We start from the raw sequence: 21,506 nt of genomic DNA, 5'->3' as shown, positions 1-21,506 counted from the left end.
GTCAGCTTTCCTGCTCCTCTGCTGCTGCTTGACCTGCTGTGTTCATCCAGCTCTATACTTTGTTATCTCGGATTCTCCAGCATCTGCAGTTCCTACTACCCCTATACTGGATTTAGTGTTGTGCAATGAGGTAGACTTGATAAGGGAGCTTAAGGTGAAGGAACCCTTAGGAGGCAGTGATCATAATATAATTGAATTTATTCTGCAATTTGAGAGGGAGAAGACAGAATCAGAGGTAATGGTATTACAGCTGAATAAAGACATCTACAGAGGCATGAGGGAGGAGCTGGGCAGAATTGACAGAGAGGAGCTGAGCAGGAAAGACAGTGCAACAGCAATGGTAGGAGTTTCTAGGAGTAATTTAAGAGACACAGCAAAAATTCATCCCTAGGAAAAAGAAGCATGGTACGGGGACAATGAGGCAACCATGGCTGACTAGCGAAGTCAGGGACAGCATAAAAACAAAAGGGAAAACATATAATGTGGCGAAGGGCAGTGAGAAACCAGAGGATTGGGAAACTTACAAAAACCAAAAAAGGCAACAAGAAAAGAAATAAGGAGGGAGAAGATTAAATATGAGGGTAAGCTAGCCAGTAATATAAAGGAGGACTGTAAGAGTTTCTTTAGGTGTATAAAGGGCAAAAGAGAGGCAAAAATGGACATTGGACCACTGGAAAATGACGCTGGAGAGATAGTAGTGGGGAACAAGGAAATCGCTGAAGAACTGAATAATTACTTTGTGTCAGTCTTCACAGTGGAATTCGAGAGAGTCAGGGGGCAGAGCGGACCATCACCAAGGAGAAGGTGCTAGAAAAACCAAATGGCCTGAAGGTGAATAAGTACCAGAACCAGCTGGACTACACCCCAGAGTTCTTAAGGAGATAGTTGAAGCGATAGTGGAAGTGTTAGTGGTGATCTTTCAGGAATCGCTAGAGTCAGGGAGGGTCCCAGTGGACTGGAAAATCGCTAACATGACACCCCTGTTTAAAAAGGGAGTAAGGCAAAAGACATAAAATTACAGGCCTATGAGCCTAACCTCGGTCATGGGTTAGATTTTAGAGTCCATTGTGAAGGATGAGATTTCCGAATATTTGGAAGTGAATGGTAAAATAGGGCAAAGTTAGCATGGCTTCATCAAGGGGAGGTCATGCCTGACAAATCTGTCAGGATTCTTTGAGGAAGTAACGAGCAGGGTAGACCAAGGAGAGTCACTGGATGTTATCTACCTGGACTTCAAGAAGGCCTTTGACAAGATGCCATACAGGAGGCTGCTGAGTAAGATAAGAACCCATGGTGTTAGAGGCAAGGTGCTAGCATGGATAGAAGATTGGCTGTCTGGCAGAAAGCAGAGACTGGGGATAAAAGGGTCTTTCTCAGGATGGCAGCTGGTGACAAGTGGTGTTCCACAAGGGTGAGTTTTAAGACAGGAAGGCTGCAGAAGGATTTGGACAGGTTAGGAGAGTGGGCAAAGAAGTGGCAGATGGAGTACAATGTGGGAAAGTGTGAGGTCATGCACTTTGGTAAGAAGATGAGGTATGGATTATTTACTAAATAGGGAGAAAATTCAGAAATCTGAAGTGCAAAAGAAACTTGGGAGTTCTAGTCCAGGATTCTCTCAAGGTAAACTTGCAGGTTAAGTAAGTAGTTAGAAAGGCAAATATACCTTTTGGCATTTTATTTTGAGAGGACTCAAATGTAGAAGCAGAGATGTACTTCTGAGGCTCTATAAGGCTCTGGTCAGGCCACATTTGGAGTATTGTGCGCAGTTTTGGGCCCCATATGTCAGGAAAGATGTACTGGCCCTGGAGCGGGTTCAGAGGAAGTTCACGAGAATGGTCCCAGAAATGAAACGTTTAACATATGAGGAAAGTTTGAGGACCCTGCGTCTATACTCGATGAAATTTAGAAGGATGCGGAGGTGTCTAATTGAAACTTACAGAATACTGAATGGCCTGGACAGAGTGGATGTTGGGAAGATGTTTCTATTGGTAGGAGAGACTAGGACCCGAGGGCATACCCTCAGAGTAAAGGGAAGACCTTTTAGAACGGAGATAAGGAGAAACTTCTTCAGCCAGAGAGTGGTGAATCTATGGAATTCACTGCCACAGAAGGCTGTGGAGGCCAGGTCATTCAGTACATTTAAGATGGAGATAGATAGGTTCTCGATTGTCAAGGGGATCAAGGGTTATGGGGAGAAAGTGGGAGAATGGGGTTGAGAAACTTATCAGCCATGATTGAATGGCACAGCAGACTTGATGGGCTGAATGGCCTAATTTCTGCTCCTATGTCTTACGGTATTACAATTGGTTTTAGTGTTCTAAACTGGGATGGGGGTGTTTGGAGGAGAGAATTGAAGACAGAACATTAAGTAGGGTTAACAAGGTGTAGAGCTGGATGAACACAGCAGGCCAAGCAGCATCAGAGGAGCAGGAAGGCTGACATTTCGGGCCTAGACCCTTCTTCAGAAAAAAAAAAGGGTTGTTTATGGCCAATCCATTGCAGAAATGGACACATGGACAAAAACAGTGTTGACTTTGCTATCAACCTACTTCCTGCATTTCAACTCAGATAGATAAGCCTTGCCCAGAATAATGTGATTCATAGTATGTTGCCAGAAATGGTGAATTTTAGTTATGAGAAAAGGTTGGATAGGCTGGATTTTTTTTTTGTTTGACTCAGTTGAGGTTGAGGGAAATTTAATTGAAGTGTCTAGAATTCTGAAATTCTGAGTGGCCTAGATACAGTGGAAAGGAAAGAACTTATTTCCATTAGCAGGGAGCGCTGATTTGAAGGAATTGCGTGGACAAATTGTGGGGCAACTCCTTCCGCTTAGAGAGTGGTGGGGTTAGGAACTCATTGTCTAAAAGTGCGGTGGAGACTACAATTGCATTTTAAAAAGACTTGAAGTGCTATAAGCTACAGGACTTTGGATCAAGAGCTAGAAGGTAGTACTGAGCTAGAAAACTCTTACTGAAATGGGCACTATATACCAAATGGATACCTCCTGTAAAAGAAATGTTTCTAATTTTGAACAATAGAGGTTGCTGGTGTCTAAAAATGTACCCTAACTGCAGATTGTAAATTCAGGCAAGAAGTAAAGAAAAAAAAGTGTTTTTCTAATAATTTCTATGACACAAAGTGATATATTCTTTCTGGCTGCTGGGAATGTTAAGGATGTAGACCAGAAAATAAAGATTAAATTAAATACTCAAAAAGTTGGGGTATTTGAATACTTATCAAGGTGACAGGAGTTTTAACCTGGACTCAACTGGCCTAAGGAGAGATGTTTCTGGAATACATCATGAGATTATAAATAGTGAACGCTGCTTCATGTTGACCTCATAAATTACAATTGTCACTTTATTTCAATTGGTGAAATCTCACACATCTAATGAAATAGTTCAAAACCGTTAATTCTATGAAGTATCATGTTTGGAAGTTGCACAAAACAAGTTAAACAGATACCTTCTGTTCAGGAAAACAGAAAAGATCCATGGTATTATTCCAGGAAATGGATACACTCTGTGTCCTGATCAACACTTCAAAAGCATTAAAAAAGTCAATTGGCCCTTCATTCTGTCTGCTGTTGATGGGTTGATTTTTGCCTTTGTAATAGAGTTCCATTTGAGGTGAATAAATTCAGCTTTCAAGTCCAGGCAACTCAGTTAGTATTTAACGGATGGTTCTCTCTGAATTTAGTGTTTTTGGGAAAAGGATTGCTTGTAATATTTTTGATCTACTGCTGGATAAATCCAAATCAGAACACCAATGTCATTTACAATCACAAACTTGAGATGGGAGTAAATTAATTGAAATTTATAAAATTCGTAAATTATGCATTTCACAGTGATTGCAGCTTGGATTCTGAACAACTAAAAGATGTGTTGGAGCTTCAAAATTACTTAATTGGTGCTGACGTGCTTTAAGAGTTCTTGAATATATAATAAGGTATTAAAGAAATTTCAGAGTAAATCAGGAAGACTGGAATATCCAATTTTTACAAAGTTTTCAGTTAAATGGTTACAATGCTGAAATTAATGAAAATAAAATTTGTTATGACTGAGATGGTAGGAGTGCACTGTTTTTCTCTAATTTTACTGACTGTACAGATCACAACATAATTTTATTGTTTTACCCAGTTTGTGATATGGTCAAATGTGTGGTTATTCTGTTAGATTTAGAATAAAAATATCCATCAACCAGGTTTCTTTAAGAAAAACCAATTATTGATTTACAGAAAGGTATTCCATAAAGTGTTTGTAAGATAAAATTTTAATATTACCCCTTTAATTAACCCAATACACGAACACACACACAGACAAACATTGCGTAAATGGGGCAAAATACCTGGATTTTTCACTGCAGTCATTAATGATGGGTACAAAGAAAAACATCCTTGGTCAATAATGACTTGCTCTTGAAGGAAATAAAAGAAAAAGGCGCAGAATTTCAGATGGCTTTCGATCCAGCATTCTGGCATACACTGGTTACTAGACTTGGAAGTTGTCACTGGGGTCATGGCAGTTGCAGCTTGCTCAAGAAACATTGTATCAAGAAGTCTTCCAGTTGCTGTTTAAGTGGACAATCAGGTTTTACACTGGATTTACAACAAAGGTGTGTCAGAAAGGTTCCTCTAACTGAAACAAAAATGCCAACTGCCTGTAAAAGACTTGTAGACCAATATAAAGTCCAAGTCAGATGACCCTCAGTAAATATGTCCAGCAATTAATGGAAACCACATGGCTTTCAAGAAATGTTTTGTTAATAAAAAACAGTTCCAATGTGTATTTTAATTGTTCTTTAAATAATATCTCCACAGACTTGATAGTCCTCAAACAAATATTAAATATTACAAAGAAGTCTTTGTAACACTCCATACTTGGAAAAATAAGATGCCAAAACATAGGAAAAAAAACATACATAACAATGTATAAATACATATGTACTCACTCATTCATATTCTCATTACCACACATGTAACATCACACGCAGCCTATGCAGTTAATTTTGAGATAAAACAAAGAACTGCAGATGCTGGAAATCTGAAAAAAACAAAAACGGAAATTTCTGGGGAAACGTGAAGTCTTGCAGCATCTGTGAAGAGTAAACAGCGTTAATGTTTTGAGCCCAGTGATTTTTCTTCAGAACCAAATAAAAATCGAAAGAACTGTGGATGCTGTAAATTGGGAATAGAAACAGAAGTTGCTGGAAAAGCTCAGCAGGTTTGACAGCATCCGTGAAGAAAATATCAGAGTTAACGTTTCGGGTTCAGTGACCCTTTCTCAGAGCTGATGGTTGCTGGGAAAACATTGGTTTACATGCAGAAAATAGGGAGGAGGATCGGGTAGGGAGTAAACAATAGGATAGAGCCCAAAGACAGAGAGAAGAGCAGTTGGATAGACAAAGGAGTCAAGAACAATCTAGCTGGGAGGGTGAAATAGCTGTTAATGGTGACTGTTAGTGATTAACAATAGGTAGTGTGTAATAGCAGGCTATGTGATAACACAAGGCCTGGTGTGTGGGGTAGGGGACAAGGACATGGGAAGGTTAAGGCCCTAAAATTATTGAACTCGACATTCAGTCTGGAGGACTGCAGGGTCCCCAAGCGGAAAATGAGGTGTGGTTCTTCCAGCTTGCATTGAGCTTTGCTGGAACACTGCAGCAAGCCTAATGAGATGACTTGAGAGTGCTAAACAAAGAAATTCCAGCCCTTTCTTCCAAGTATGGGGATATTCATAATTTTATGTCTCAATGTCATTTTGAGGGTTTATTATTACCTTTCTAAAGTTCCTGGAGCCTGTGCTAAAGATTTTAATTCTATTACATGCAGGTTACCCATACCTTCCTGGTAAATGTTAGACATAAAATTGAACTTGGCCTGACTGGATCTCCATTATTAACCCATTTTGAGGAAAGAACTGGGTTAACTCTCTTTAGCACTAATTGTTTACAAGGGGATGGCTTCTAAGAACTGAATGGCTATATCTATAATAGTTAGGAAATACTGATCTCCTGCTTTTCATTATTGATAAAGATCCTAACATAGTCTACTAACATCCAATGAAATGGTTCCTCAAAAAATGGTTATGGGAATTAGAAGTGTCAGCTTGTTAGCAGGTTCCCATTTTTCCACAATCTGGCATGTTGTTATATTTTGTTCATTCATGGGATGTACGCATTATTAGCTTTGCAAGCATTTATTGCCATCCCTAGTTGTCTTTGAGAAGTTGGTGGTGAGCTACCTTCTTGAATTTCTGAAGTCCAGGTATTGTGGGTAGACCCACAATGCTGTTAGGGAGGGAATTCCTGGATTTTGCCCAGCAATACTTTAGGAACGGTGAAGTCTGGATGGTGAATGGCCTGGAAGAGAACTTGCAAGTGGTGATGTCTCATGTATCTTCTATCCTTGACCTTCCAAATGGAAGTGATCATGGGTTTGGAAGGTGCTGTCTTGGGGAATTTCTGCAGTGCATCTTGTAGATGGTACATGCTGCTGATCCTGAGCATTGGTGGTGGAGGAAGTGAATATTTGTGGATATGTCAACTTATATGTGTACTTAGATCTGGGTTCCTACTTATCCTGTTATACAAATTTCTATGGGCCATTTTTTATATTTCTTGACACATTTGGGCAGCAAAACTTTCTGTAGAGAATAAAATATGTAATTAGAGTCCAGTAGCCAAAGCATTTCAATGGTGGACTCTTAACGAGAAGATGGTGAAGTGAATTTTCTTCACTGAGAAGAGGGAGAAAGATCATCCTGCAGAAGGAGATGAATAACAGACATGATACTAATGATTGGTTTAAACTGGAAACCTGTTAACTCAGCATTGTATATCAGTCTGCCCACAATGCTGAAGGAAGCATTAGAGTGATGATTAAGTGGTGTGCTTTTTATTTCAATCTTCCAGATTTATTATGGATTATTGAGTTATAAATAAACAAAAAAGGGAAGAAATCTGCCAAATCTAGATAACTGAAATAAATCCAAAGTCTTAATTCTTTGTACAACACAATTCAAGATTTAAGCAACCATTCTGAACAATGATTTCTTTCCACCTGATTCACGAAAATATTAGTAGAATGTAAATTCTGATAAGATGTGAAAATAAATGACACTGTTTGGATTCATACAGGAGTACCTGTCAAAGCTCTGCATCACATCAGAATAATGACAGACTGCACATAAGTCCCTCAAATTCACTCAGATCCATCTCAGCCACATTGTGGAGGAAAGGGAAAGCTGACATCAGATCCATTCTTAGACCTCAATAGGCTCAGTCATGAAAAGTACGGTATGAACCATGAACCTTGAGAATGTACTCTTAACCTCTTAATTACTGATGGTATGTGCTGGTGAAATGGAAGATTTTTTGCCAGCATGGATTTCCAGAAATCCTATTGTCAAGCTAGACTGCATTACATGCTTTAGCTATAGAAAATGGAACTTTGTGTTTAAGCTTATTGGGATTGCTCCAGGTTTTCTTAAAAAAAATCTACAACAGATGAGGTTGTCATGTTAAAATCACCACTTTGTAGTGTTGTAGGAAATAAAAAGATAAAGTGCTTATAAATGACTGCCTCAGAACAACAAGACAAAAAACAAACAAACAGCAAGCTTTTAGCATTCAAACTGCACAAGGAAATAAAGTTATGAGATACCTTCTGTATCTTTACCTGAAGTCAGAAACAACTTATGAACTTTCTGAATGATGTCCGTATCATAGATACCCACATCGTCATTGTGGAAAAACAGGAAACAGATATATTGAAAGTTAACATTGACCAGCAGCAAGTTACACCATGAAGTCTAGCTTGCATATGGCAGCAATCAACTATTTCAATGAAACTATCCACAACCAACACGCAATTAGTACATTTCATTGTCTTGGACTGGGACTTCTGGGTACGATCATCCCATTCTATTTAACAGAACTACTTTGGAATTAGAAGTAAGACCATAAGACATAGGAGCAGAAATTGGGCCATTCTGCCCATCGAGTCTGCTCCACCATTCAATCATGGCTGATAAGTTCCTCAACCCCATTCTCCCGCTTTCTCCCCGTAACCCTTGATCCCCTTGATAATCAATAACCTATCTATCTCCGTCTTAAATTTACTCAATGACCTGGCCTTCACAGCCTTCTGTGGCAGTGAACTCCATAGATTCATCACTCTCTGGCTGAAAAAGTTTCTCCTTATCTCTGTTCTAAAAGGTCTTCCCTTAACTCTAAGGCTGCGGCCTCAGGTCCTAGTCTCTCCTACCAATGAAGGCATCTTCCCAACATCCACTCTGTCCAGGCCATTCAGTATTCTGTAAGTTTCAATTAGATCGCCCCTCATCCTTCTACACTCCAATGAGTATAGTCCCAGAGTCCTCAAATGTTCCTCATATGTTAAGCTTTCCATTCCTAGGACCATTCTTTTTGTGAACCTCCTCTGAACCTGTTCCAGGGCCAGTACATCCTTCCTGAGATATGGGGCCCAAAACTGCACACAATACTCCAAATGTGGCTTGGCTAGAGCCTTATAAAGCCTCAGCAGTACATCCCTGCTTTTAAATTCAAGTCCTCTCAAAACAAATACCAACATTGCATTTGCCTTCCTAACTACTGACTCAACCTGCAAGTTTACCTTGAGAGAATCCTGGACTAGAACTCCCAAGTCTCCTTGCACTTCAGACTTCTGAATTTTCTCCCCATTTAGAAAACAGTCCATGCTTTTATTCTTCTTACCAAAGTGCATGACCTCTCACTTTCCAATGTTGTACTCCATCTGGCATTTCTTTGCCCACTGTCCTAACCTGTCCAAATCCTTCTGCAGCCTCCCCACCTCCTCAATATTACTTGTCCTTCCACCTATCTTTGTATCGTCTGCAAACTTAGCCAGAATGTCCACAGTTCCTTCATCTAGATCATTAATGTATAAAGCGAAAAGTTGTGGTCCCAACACTAACCCTTGCAAAACTCCACTTGTCACCAGCTGCCATCCTGAGAAAGACCCTTTTATCCCCACTCTCTGCTTTCTGCCAGGCAGCCAATCTTCTATCCATGCTAGCACCTTGCCTCTAACACCATGGGCCCTTATCTTACTCAGCAGCCTCCTGTGTGGCACCTCATCAAAGGCCTTCTTGAAGTCCAGGTAGATAACATCCAGTGACTCTCCTTGGTCTACCCTGCTCGTTACTTCCTCAAAGAATTCTAGCAGATTTGTCAGGCATGACCTCCCCTTGACGAAACCATGCTGACTTTGCCCTATTTTACTATACACTTCCAAATATTCAGAAATCTCATCCTTTACAATAGACTCCAAAATCTTACCCACAATTGGCCTGTAATTTTACGTCTTTTGCCTTACTCCCTTTTTAACCACGGGTGTCACAAGCCACAACAAAAGCTTGATCCTCTGTGATTTCCAAAGATGGCATGTAGAGGCAACAATGAGTGATTGGAGTTATTTTAAAATAAAAAAAATCAGTCCCTTAAAACAACTACATTTATTCACTGAACTGTTTATTTGATGAAAAAGTAGCTGAATTCTCTCATATTTACACAATGCCCTGCACATTACATTTAACTAAACTAAGTTGGGCAGAATTTGATTATTTTATTTGGTAGTCCTGTAAACATCAAGTTAAAACAAAATTTTCTGTCAAGGGACCTCACATAACTGGTGTGCCAACCTTCTTCAACTGGTGGATTGTACGTATCAAATATTTCATTAGGAAGTAATTGCAATTTTAAAAGTACTTACACAATTATTGTTCTTCAGAGAAAAAAACTGATAAATCTCCGATCAATATTATTACTTATATTAACCATTCATTCACAGGAGGATGTGCCAAAATAGCTGAATTCATACTTGATTGCATTATCAGATAATGTTGGAAAATCTAATTTCAAATAAGTCCAAAGATGAAATAAATTATCTAGGTTATTTGTTTATAAATTCAAAACAATTAATGCACCAATAATCAATGACACCCCTGTTGCAACGAATTTAATGCAAATTGTGGATGGAAGTACACTCTTAGAACAGTTCTTCATTCGGTCGATTTATAGTTCCACAGTGCTTATCCAAAAACGTAGGAAAAAAGATTTTGTAGATTGTGTAGTGCAATTGGAAGTCAGACACTCGTTGAACATGAGGTACACCATTCTCGATCTTCAGGAGGAACTTAAGGTACAAAGCTGACATTAGTCAGAGCAAATTACCAGAAATAAAACTGTCCTCTTTGCAATCTCCATTGAGATGAATAAAATTTTATTTTAGTTAAACATAATGGAATCAGGGTCTTGGTTGGCCATCTGAGCAATATGTTTCAATATATCCTTTTTTGTGATAATACCAAGAAGCCGCCTGCAATTAAAAAAAAAACCGTTAGTGCTGTACAATGAAAAATAATTTATAAGTTATTATGTTAAAACTGCTGCATCAGAAAATAACAAAGGGAAGTAAACTGCTTTGGTTTTACAAAAATGTATTGCGTTAGACTGTGCAAAAAAAACCTCAATAAATCAGATGCTTGATTTCATTAACACAGTCTATTCAAAAACTGGGCCAAATAACATTCTTTAGTTAGGTCTTTGAAAAAAGTATGCACTTTTGCAATCATTTCAGCTTCGGAATGCACAGATTTGTGCCCAAGTGGCCAGTCTTCAAATACAAGTTATCAGCAGTTATCCAATTACTTATCAGCATATTCATACTCAAGTGTTCTCAACCAGTATTTTAGACATTTGCACTTTGCAAAAAATCATAGTTAGGTGCTAAATATTTGGCTCATTTGACTATGTCTAATTCAGTGCTTTTTTTCAAGTGATATGTGGACACTAACAACAAAAGGTTCATCCTCTTTTTATTATAAAGCAAAACAAAATAATAAAAAGATTGTTTGCACTATCATTTGCAGATACAAATTACACAAGTTACCCAATATACGTGGTCGCAAAGAAAATGGCCATTAACAAAACAGTGTGCTAACTTTAGTCAGTTCCACTTCTAACAGTCTCTGTGCATACATTGCATATATAGTCTTTAAATTGTGCAGGTCTCCTAATGGTATACATGTCATTGTAATGAGCTGTTCCTCTAGTATCTGTGCTCTTTGCTAATTCCCAAGGTGAAATTCTTTTTCACCAGGGAGTGTCATTCCAATGGAGAGTGCTATTGCTGGGCTAACCATTGTTGCTGATTCATTTCTACTGTTGGGAAACAGTGGACCTCTGGGAATGATGGACATTTTGTACCCTGTGCAGATGGAGATATTGCTTCCTGATCTGCTACCTGCAGTGAAGATACAGCACATCCGGTTGCATCTAGATATCTAAAGTTGCAACAATGTATCTGGTCATTCATTTTCACCTTTTGTGATTGAGGTAACAACTGCTTTACACAGGTCTCAAATTGCCAGGTGGGCTGACATTTCATGAGATAATTGAACATTTACAGTCCGATTGGCTCTTCAATGCTCAGCTATGGCAATGATGTTTTAAATCATTTCACCTTGATTTTGTCATTCATTTCTGGTGCCAGTGCTTTTTTTGCCATTAGAAGAGTATTTGGGTGCAGTGTGATGTTAGCCTTTAGCTGGACTGGTTGCCACAACTTCAGTAGATGTATTTCTCCAGCCAGGGACTGTCTTGTATATTTCAGTGCTGACTTTGCTTAATGCCTTTATGATCCACTTTGATGAGACTTCCACTGTTTCTTCATCCTTTCCATTTTAATAGCTCACAGACTACATTGCAGCCAGTACTTTAAGGGTACCATTGCATTTCTACAAATACATATCTCAAATCAGAACAACTAATTCAGTAACTCAGCTCATGATTGGACCTGAGAATTTTGCTTCTTTAGTTTTACTCATGTCCTTATTTAGTCAACAGGCTAAGAGTTAAAGTGTAGTATTATCAGTAACTAGTTCTTCTCAGTTTGTAAGTTACAAATGCCTGCTTCATAACTAAATGTGGTATACAGTATCCGCTGCTCCTGATGTGGCCTCCTCTACATTGGGGAAACCAAGCGGAGGTTTGGAGACCACTTTGAGGAACACCTACGCTTGGTTTGCGACAAATGACTGCACCTCCCAGTCGCGAACCACTTCAACTCCCCCTCCTACTTCTGGGCCTCCTCCAATACCACAACGATGCCACCTGAAGGTTGCAGGAACAGCACCTCTTTTTTCACTTGGCAACCCTGCAGCCCAATGGTATCAATGTGGACTTCACAAGCTTCAAAATCTCCCCTCCCCCAACCACATCCCAAAACCAGCCCAGCTCGTCCCCACCTCCCTAACCTATCCGTCCTTTCTCCCACCTAACCACTCCTCCCACCTCCAGCCCCACCCCCACCTCCTACCAACCAGCCTCCTCCCGCCTCCTTGACCTGTCTGTCTTCCCTGGACTGACCTACTAACTCCCCACCTACACTCACCTTTACTGGCTCCATCCCCGCTTCTTTGACCTGTCTGTCTCCTCTCCACCTATCTGCTCCTTCCATCCACCTCCCCCTCTCTCTATGTCAATTTATTTCAGAATCCCCTTCCCCTCCCCCATTTCTGAAGAAGGGTCCAGACCCGAAACATCAGCTTTCCTGCTCGGCCTGCTGCGTTCATCCAGCTCTACACCTTGTTATCTCAGATTCTCCAGCATCGGCAGTTCCTACTGTCTCATAATTAAATGTATTGTTTTATGTATTTTGCAAAATAATCAAATTTTCTCCGAATGTAAAATCTTTTAAAAAACATTAGTGCTGCGAATATCTTGGAAAGCTCAAACCTATAGCTGGTGCCCTCTTCAGAAGTGTTATTTTCAGAAATTTGACAATTGAGAGCACTGGAGATTATTAGTGATCTAAATTCAAAGACATTCTTCAGGAAAAGAATAACTACTTGAATCGACAGAGAATATTTGAAATGGAGGACAAAATGCTCAGTTCATGAATGCTATTTTCCGTCTGCTCTGCTATATATTTCACAGTTACTTACAACACAGCCAAACTATGGTTATAGAAATTTATAGCCTTCAATGTCATTTCATCTCAGCACAAGCTAATAAGGATACAAGTAAATTCACATTTAATTTTGAGTGGTTAATTTATCAAGTATTCTTGGCAGTTCCATACAAATTATATACTTAATCTCAGGTTAGTGAGCAGGTGGAATTTCCAGGCCTTGAAAGCATGAATGTTTGGATGCCTTGCCACTTGAGACAACACAAATGTAAAACTTACCCATTGTGAGTAACAAGACACTGTCTTAAGCCTAGTTTTCGGAATATGTCAACCACTATTTCCATGGGAGTGTGATCAGTCACTGTGAAGGGACTCAAATCTAGGACGGAGCGCAGTTTGAGTGCAGCTGGGCTATTTGGAGGCTGCATAGGAGCGTGTTCAGTAAAATAAATAGCAGAAGTGCTGACAATCCCATCTTGCCGCTTCCTTCCATTTTCTGTAAGCAAATTCGGGACAAAGAAAAACAGATTAGCTGTCACTTCCCCTGTTGTTTTTTTTCTCCACTGACTCATTAACTGCAATTATAAATATATGGACAGGCAACGATCAAGATATCTACAAGTTTTAGCTTTATAATGTCCCGATTATAAGAATGTCCTTTATTCATTCCATAACAAAAAGCAAAGGCACAGCAAACTTGCAATCAAATTAGCAGAATATTTCAAAGTTTAAATACTCTACACATTTTATGTATAAGCCTTGCATCTGCTTAGGCACTTTAACTATTGCTGTTTGTAAAACAAATAAGCATACTCTCATTATAGTAATATTATAGATTGCAGACAATGTGAATAATCAATGGGACGGTCATCACCTCATTAATAGATTATATTGCAGTCAAGAGGAAGTCATTACCTCAGCAACACATGATACTTTGCTAAGAAACACAGGGCTGAATCTTACAAGTGCCAGTTTTATTGAGTTTCATGGAAGATTTCTCTTTGCCAGGGCCATCAAGATCACCTGCACTGTCCTACCTTATTAAATACCCGTACCCTGCCCCTATGGCAATGCTCTTGTCTGATTCTAGCCCTATACCACGAATTGCTGTCCCTGGGGAGACAATGGCCTAGTGGTATTATCGCTGGACTGTTAATCCAGAGACCCAGATAATGCTCTGGGGACCTGGGTTCAAATCCCATCATGATAGATGGTGGAATTTGAATTCAATAAAAATATCTGGAATTAACAGTCTAATGATGACCATGAATCCACTGTCGATTGTCGGAAAAACCCATCTGGTTCACTAATGTCCTTTAGGGAACTGCCATCCTTACCTGGCCTACATGCGAGTCCAGGCCCACAGCAATGCGGTAGGCTCTTAACTGCCCTCTGAGCAATTAGGGATGGGCAATAAATGCTGCCTAGCTAGCGACACCCTCATCCCGTGAATGAATAAAGAAAAAAATGAGGAATTTGCCACTCACAGGATATCTGCTGAATGACCAGCTTAAAAGGTTCTGTGCACCTGGAAGTGCACTAGCGTTCCATAACTGCCCTGCATGTCAACTTTCCAAAAAAAGTCAGAGATCAGGAAATTGGTCGATGGTGTGGTCCAGAAGACGGCTGTCCTCTTCCTGGAGGAGGGGCAAGAGGTGGCCACAGCACCAAGCTCTGGCAGCCTGCTTCGAGGTCGCCACCCAGGTCAGCACTGAATCTATAGTCTAGAGAAACGGCCAACAGTGCTGCAAGAAGATGGATGATCTTTTCCACTCACCTGGGTATGTGGCACTTTCTTTCCTCTGCCACCTCACACTCACTATCTGTGCTGATGCACTCACCTCCCACTGAGGCTCATGCTGTACCACTCTCATTACTGCATGCAACATCATCCTGCATTTGTTCTCATTCCCCCTCAACCCCAACACCTCTAACTTTCCTTAGTTTCTGCACTGCCTACTCACTTACCCGGGATAGATCACTTCCTTTTGATCATCTGCACTGTACACAGCTGTGCCAATCACTTTTACCTCAATCTCTCTCTCTCTCTCCCACCCACTGTTTAAGGGAACAAAAGAGAAAAAAGGGAATTACAGACCTGTTAACCTTATGTTAGGAGGAAGGAAATGCTAGAATCAACTATAAAAGGATGGGATAATTGGACTCATGGTTGGTAAGTATACGTATGGATGTAGCATGGACTTACAAGTGGGAAATCATATTTGAAGAACTTAAGGTTTCTTTGAAGATATTATTAACAAAATTGATAAAAGAGAGCTATGGACACAGGATACTTAAGATTTTCATAAATCTTTTGATAAATTGTCCCACAGGATGCTGGTTACAGAAAATAAAGCACATGGGAAAGGAGCTAATGTACTGGCAAGGATTAATGATTGGCTAATAGACAGAACAACGTTGGCAGGCTGTAATTTGTGAGATACCGCAAGGATCAATACATTGATTTGGAGGTGGAGACCAATATGCGAAGGATACAAAGCTAAGTGAGAAAGTGTGTTGTGCGGAAGATAAAAAGCAGCTTCAGGAGGATTTGTCCAGACTTAATGATTGGACAAGTACATGGCAGATGATACATAATGTGGAAAAATGTGAAGTTACCCAACTTAATAGGAGAAAGTGAAAGTGACATGCAGAGTATTTCCTAAATGGCAAGAGGCTCTAAAGTATAGATGTACAAAGGGACCTAGATGTCCCTGTTGATAAGTCACTGACAGCTAATGTGCAGGTGCAGCCAATAGAGTAGATGCGGGTAAAATGTTTTTCCTGTACGAAGAGACTAAAATCAGAAGGTACAATTTAGCAATAAGGGGTGTCACTTGTATCCAAGATGAATGAATGGTTTTCATAGAATCCCAATGATGTGGAAGCAGGCCATTCAGCCCATCGATTCCGCACCAATCTTCTGAACAGCATCCCATGCAGATGCATGCCACTTCCCCATCCCACCCCACACCCTATCACTAAACCCTGCATTTCCTATGGCCAATCCACCTAACCTGCACATCTTTACACTGTGGGAGGAAACTACAGCACCCAGAGAAAATCCTCGCAGACATGGGAAGAATGTGTCAACTCCACACAGGCAGTCACCCTGAGCTGAAATCGAACCTAGCGCCGTGAGGCAGCAGTGATAACCACTGAGCCACCATGCCGCCCTTTTTTCTCAGAGTGTTACGAACCTTTGAAATTCTCTACCATAAGGGCTGTGGAAGCTCAGTCTTTGACCATGCTTAAGTACAGATTTATAGATTTTTAATTACCACTGATGTACATGATTATGGGGATAGGGTGGGTAAAAGGCATTGGAATGCTTGTACAGGATAACAGGATGCAAAGAGCCAGGACTTATGGAGAGGCGCCTGACACTAAGAGAGGAGAACTCTGTCCCTCACAGGAGAAGACTGGTACTGCTCCTGCAGGATGCCAGGACATACATGCCCTGCCAACTGAGTCAGTACCATTCTTTATTCCACTGCAACTCTCACACTCAGCCCATTGTCATAGTCATTCATTGCACACCACTTCTAACCACCGGTCATAACACCTCTCCCTTGAGTCTTGCAGGTACCAGCACCATGGCCACAGAACGTAACTGTACCACACTTCATGTCCATATAGGATTTACCATTGATTAATGTCTGTGTTGAGAGCCTGCTGCAGCATGTAGAAACATGATGAAGATGTGTTCTGTTGGCAGCATTGCTCATCTTGGTCAAATATCATATTCTTTAATACAAGCAATATACCACAGATGCTGGAAATCTGAAACAGACACAAAATGCTGGAGAAACTCAGAGATATGGTAGCATCTGTGGAGGGAGAAAAAAGTTAACGCTTCTAGTCTGATTTGACTTTTCTTCACAGACTTCCTTACTGGGAATATCCTAACCATGGCCAATTCCCTTGATTGGTATGAGAGGCTGCCCTTGAGGATTGCCTGAGTGATTGGGTTATTTCTATGGACTTCACTAAGGACTACTCCCTTAGGAGTATGCTTTCTGCATATGCAGTGTGTTTGTCATGTACGGTACTGGCACATGGTGCAGTTGTGAAATCTATGGAGCATGGGCCTTGCAGTAAGATCTATGCCCCCTTGACTGAGGACTGCCGACCAGCAAAGCAAGGTGTCTGGTTGTGTGCCTGTGTTAATAGGCAAGGCAAGGCAGGGATGCTGTGAGCATTTGGAATGCACTGAGCAAGGGAGCAACCCCGAGATGCAGCCTGGTCCAATTTCTGAGCTGGGTGCCTGCCCTGTCTGCAAAGTGTCCTCAAAACAGCCTTTCAATGTTACTTGTTGGTGCAACTGCAAAGCAGGTCTATGTTTCCTAAAAACTCTGCAAGTGGATTGGAAAGGTGCCATGAGGATCCTGAGGGGTTAGCAATTGTTGAATGCCAATGTCCATGGCCAAGGGACGTGTGCAGCTGGTGCCTATGGTGTGCAACATGGAGGCACTTCGCAGCCAGCGGTAAGCTGAAGTCATCAGGTACCCATTCTGATTTCCATGTCAACACTTCTTAGTATCTGGCGGGAAGTAGGATAGGACGCTGCATATTAATGAGGTGAGTTCACAAATCATTAACAAGCAATAATCCAACTTAATAGGTAACTCGCTACTGCCTAGCTGCCTGGAACTCGGCTAAAAGATGGAGTAAGTTGCTCCCAATGTCAAGATAAGCCTCGCTGGACTTCTCGCATGATTCTGCAATATTTCTCTCCATAGCCCACACTGTTCAGACCTTTGTAAGATTCTGTTCATAAACTTATTAATATTTCATAATACAAGAATGGCAGTCCCCAAACAGATCATTAGCTAACACTACAAAATATTGTGGTGGAGGTTACTACCTCATAAATACTTCATTAATACTTGATATTGAGTGCAATGCAAAACACCCAAATAAATACCCTATATACTGCACAAATAATTATGGAAAATGTGAATATAACTGCTGATGAAGATCATTCCCAACTCTTTCCCAATTTATAATATTACTACTTTCTCTCCCTCTCCAAATACCACAATCTCTCATGCCAGAGTGACAGGCAAATTATCACAAAGTTAGCATCTTACCTTTTAAATGTTATTACACACTATTTTACTAAGAATGCTCTATTATTTGATACAACTCAAAGCTCTCACCAATTGAAATTATTAGGTCTCTTCTGAGGACAAAACCTACAAGTCGCTGGGATTCTTTTGACACTATCACAGGGAATCCACTGTATGTTGTTTCATTAATGATCGTCTCCACATCTTCTACCTTCATCCCATCCTGAGTGAGGCTGGTCAGAGGAGGGTCATTGCGTCGAGGTCTCATTACATCCATTGCTAAAGTTCTGTGTGTAAATTCCTCCTTTGCTTCCAGGAATGGGTAGCCATTCAACCGAATGTGTGCCTCATAGATGCCCTCACGTCCAATTGCATCAGACACCCATTTACTAGTCATTACAGCAGCCATTAGTGGTACAATATACTCCAGTCCGCCTGTTAGTTCAAACATTATAACCACTAATGATACAGTCATCCTGGTCACACCACCTGCAGAAACAGAATATTACAGATTTGACAGGACATCAGCAGACCCTTTCTTCCACAAAATAATCCTTTACAATAGTAAAAGCTACAAAATAAAAGATGGACCCCTCAATTTGCAATCTGCTCCTGTTCAAATGCAGAAACATAGACATTTGAAAAAAAAAGTAACCATTGCCTTTAGGCATGTCGTTATCTTTCAGTGCAAACCATTCAGCATAATTTTAAAAGGAGCCAAAATTTTGTTTGTAATGGAAACATTACCCATTACATAACGTTCAGTGTTCAGTGTCTGTGAACATGATTAAGTTGATAGTTCTTCTGATTTCGCATACAGTTCAAATTATGCTCCCCAAGTCATTCTCACTTACAAGCCTTGAGGTAAGAGGTTGGATTAGGCAAATTCGATTAAGTAAAACTGAGGCACTATTATCCAGTAAAAATACTTCCAGTTTATCAAAGCATCTTCAGGCACTTCACAAATTGAATTACATATTAGTTTTTTTTTTCTTTATTTACGTAGGTAAATGTGAAGATATCCTTGTACGAGGCCTTCACAAACTGCTACTTAGTTCAGTTGACAGTGCTTCTCAGCTCCGAATTAAAAAGTTATCAGTTGGCATGTGGGGCTTGCATTTAAGTGATTTAAAAGATGGGGGTTCCAATGTTGATCTAAACAGCTCAGTCACTGTGTTGTGTCAGGGAAACAATGGCCTAGTGGTATTATCACGGGACTGTTAATCCAGAGACCCAGATAATGTTCTGGGGACCTGGGTTCAAATCCCGCCATGGCAAATGGTGGAATTTGAATTCAATAAAATATCTGGAATTAAGAATCTAATGATCACCATGAATCAATCGATTGTCGATTGTCAGGAAAAACTCATCTGGTTCACTAATGCCCTTTAGGGAAACAAACTGCCATCCTTACCTGGTCTGGCCTACATGTGACTATAGACCCACAGCAATGTGACTGACTCTTAACTGCCCTCTGGGCAATTAGGGATGGACAATAAATGCTGCCTAGCTAGCAAGGCCCTCATCCCATTAATGATTTTTTAAAAAATTTAAAAGTTGTGAAAAATAAGATTCTTAAGAGTCACCAGTTGAGATGGATATTAACAAACCAAGGCACTTTTGAAGAAAGTGCTATTTTAGTTTAATCAAATATAAAATAAACTGCGGTATTCTTACTTAAAGTCTCTTCTTAAAAGGTACATAGAGTAGAAGTAGCTTTGTTTATAGCCATAAATTAGTATGCATCAGTATAAATGCAAAGCTGAAGTTGGGATGGTATAAAATGGACATGGCAGTTTCAAGAAAATGATGAAAAATGGGATACCACAGAGATTAATGCAACTGTTCACAGTACGTATATCAATAATTTGGATGAGTCAAATGTAATATTTCCAAGTTTGCTGATGACACAAAACTAGGGATTGAGAGCAATGAGAAAGATATAAATAGGCTTTAGAGTGAGTTAGATAAGTTAGATAGCAGGCAAATGCATGGCATATACAGAATAATAACGTGGATAAGTGAGAAGTCGCCTACTTCAGGATGAAGACCAGAATAGCTAGGTATTCAAATGGTAATAGGTTGAGAAATGTTGATGTACAATGGGATTTTGGTGTTCTTGTACATTAGCCTCTGAAAGAAAGCATACAGGTGCAGTAGGCAATTATGAAGGCAAATGGTACATTGGCATTGTTTGGAAAATGGCTTGAAAATAGGAGCAAAGAAGTTTTATAGCTTTGGTGAGACCATACTTAGATGTTGTGTGTAGTTTTTAATCTCCTTACCAAAGAAAACATGTATTTTGTTGACAGAGGGAGTGCAATGAATGTTGACAAGGCTGATTCCTGGGATTGTTGGGTCAACTGGGCCTGTGCTCACTGGAGCATACAGGTGATCCCACTGAAAAGTATAAAAATACTGAAAGGGCTGGACAGATTGGATGCTGTTTCTCCTGGCAAAGGGCTCCAGAACAAGTTGTTATGATACACAGGAGGCCATTTTGGACTGAGATGAGGAGAAATTTCTTCACTCAGACAATGGTGAACCTATGGGATTCTCTACAACTGAAAGCTGTGGAAGCAAAGTCACTGAATAGGTTTATAAAAGAACTGGATTTCTAGAGGCTAAAGGTCAGGAGGGTTTTTTGAAACAGTACGTGGATAGTCCAACGAGGGAGGGAGCCATACTGGACCTGGTATTGGGAAATTAGCCCGGTCAGGTGATCAAAGTTTCAGTGAGGGAAGCATTTTGGAAATAGAGATCATAATTCTGTAAGTTTTTGGATATTTATGGATAAGCCAAGAGTGGATCTTGGATGAAGGTGTTAAATTGGGGGGGGGGGGGGGAAGGCCAATTATAACCAAATTATGCAAAAATTGGAGAATGTGGATTGGGAGTGGCTGATGGAGGGTAAATCACAACTTACATGTGGGAGTCTTTTAAAAACCAGTTGATTAGAATGCAGGACAGGCACGTTCCTGTGAAAATGAAGGACAGGAATGGCACATTTGGGAACCTGGGATGACAGTGGAAATTATCAGCTTCGTTCATAAAAAAAGGAAGCATTCTTAAGGTCTAGGCAGCTAAAAACAGACAAAGTCCTTGAAGAATATAGAGAAAGTGGAAAGGACTTCAAACCAGGAGCTAGGAGGGCTAAAATGGGTTATGAAATATCCTAAGTCAGAGTTAAGGAGAATTCCAAGGCATTTTATACATATATCAGGAGCAAGAGGGTAGCTAGGGAAAGAGTAGGCCCACTCAAGGATGAAGGAGGGAGGTTGTGTGTGAAATCAGCGGAAATGGGTGAGATCCTTAATTAATACTTTACGTTAGCATTCACCAAAAAGAGGGGCGCAAGGGATATTGAGGTTACGGAAAGATACGTGAATACTCTTAAGCAGGGCAACGTAATGCAGGAGGAAGTGAGATAACAAGGTGTAGAGCTGGATGAACACAGCAGGCCAAGCAGCATCAGAGGA

At 40.3% G+C, this 21,506-nt stretch overlaps 1 protein-coding gene across 9 annotated transcripts in view; it reads right to left on the bottom strand.

The window, feature by feature from the left end:
- Window positions 1–9,985: 9,985 nt before the first annotated feature.
- Window positions 9,986–21,506, bottom strand: part of clcn5b (chloride channel, voltage-sensitive 5b) — a 127,661-nt gene continuing 116,140 nt past the window's right edge. For all 9 annotated transcript variants that reach the window (XM_048605026.1, XM_048605029.1, XM_048605030.1 and 6 more), the window contains 3 exons: window positions 18,118–18,516; window positions 13,235–13,451; window positions 9,986–10,360 (listed from right to left, as the gene is read on the bottom strand). In XM_048605026.1, coding sequence (XP_048460983.1) covers window positions 10,270–10,360; window positions 13,235–13,451; window positions 18,118–18,516 — 707 coding nt within the window. In that variant the 3' untranslated portion in view covers window positions 9,986–10,269. The remainder of the gene's footprint in view (window positions 10,361–13,234; window positions 13,452–18,117; window positions 18,517–21,506) is intronic.

This window comes from Rhincodon typus, chromosome 14 (genome assembly GCF_021869965.1).
Source record: "Rhincodon typus isolate 14 chromosome 14, sRhiTyp1.1, whole genome shotgun sequence".
NCBI lineage: Eukaryota > Metazoa > Chordata > Chondrichthyes > Orectolobiformes > Rhincodontidae > Rhincodon > Rhincodon typus.
This window is presented reverse-complemented; position numbering and strand designations above follow the sequence as displayed.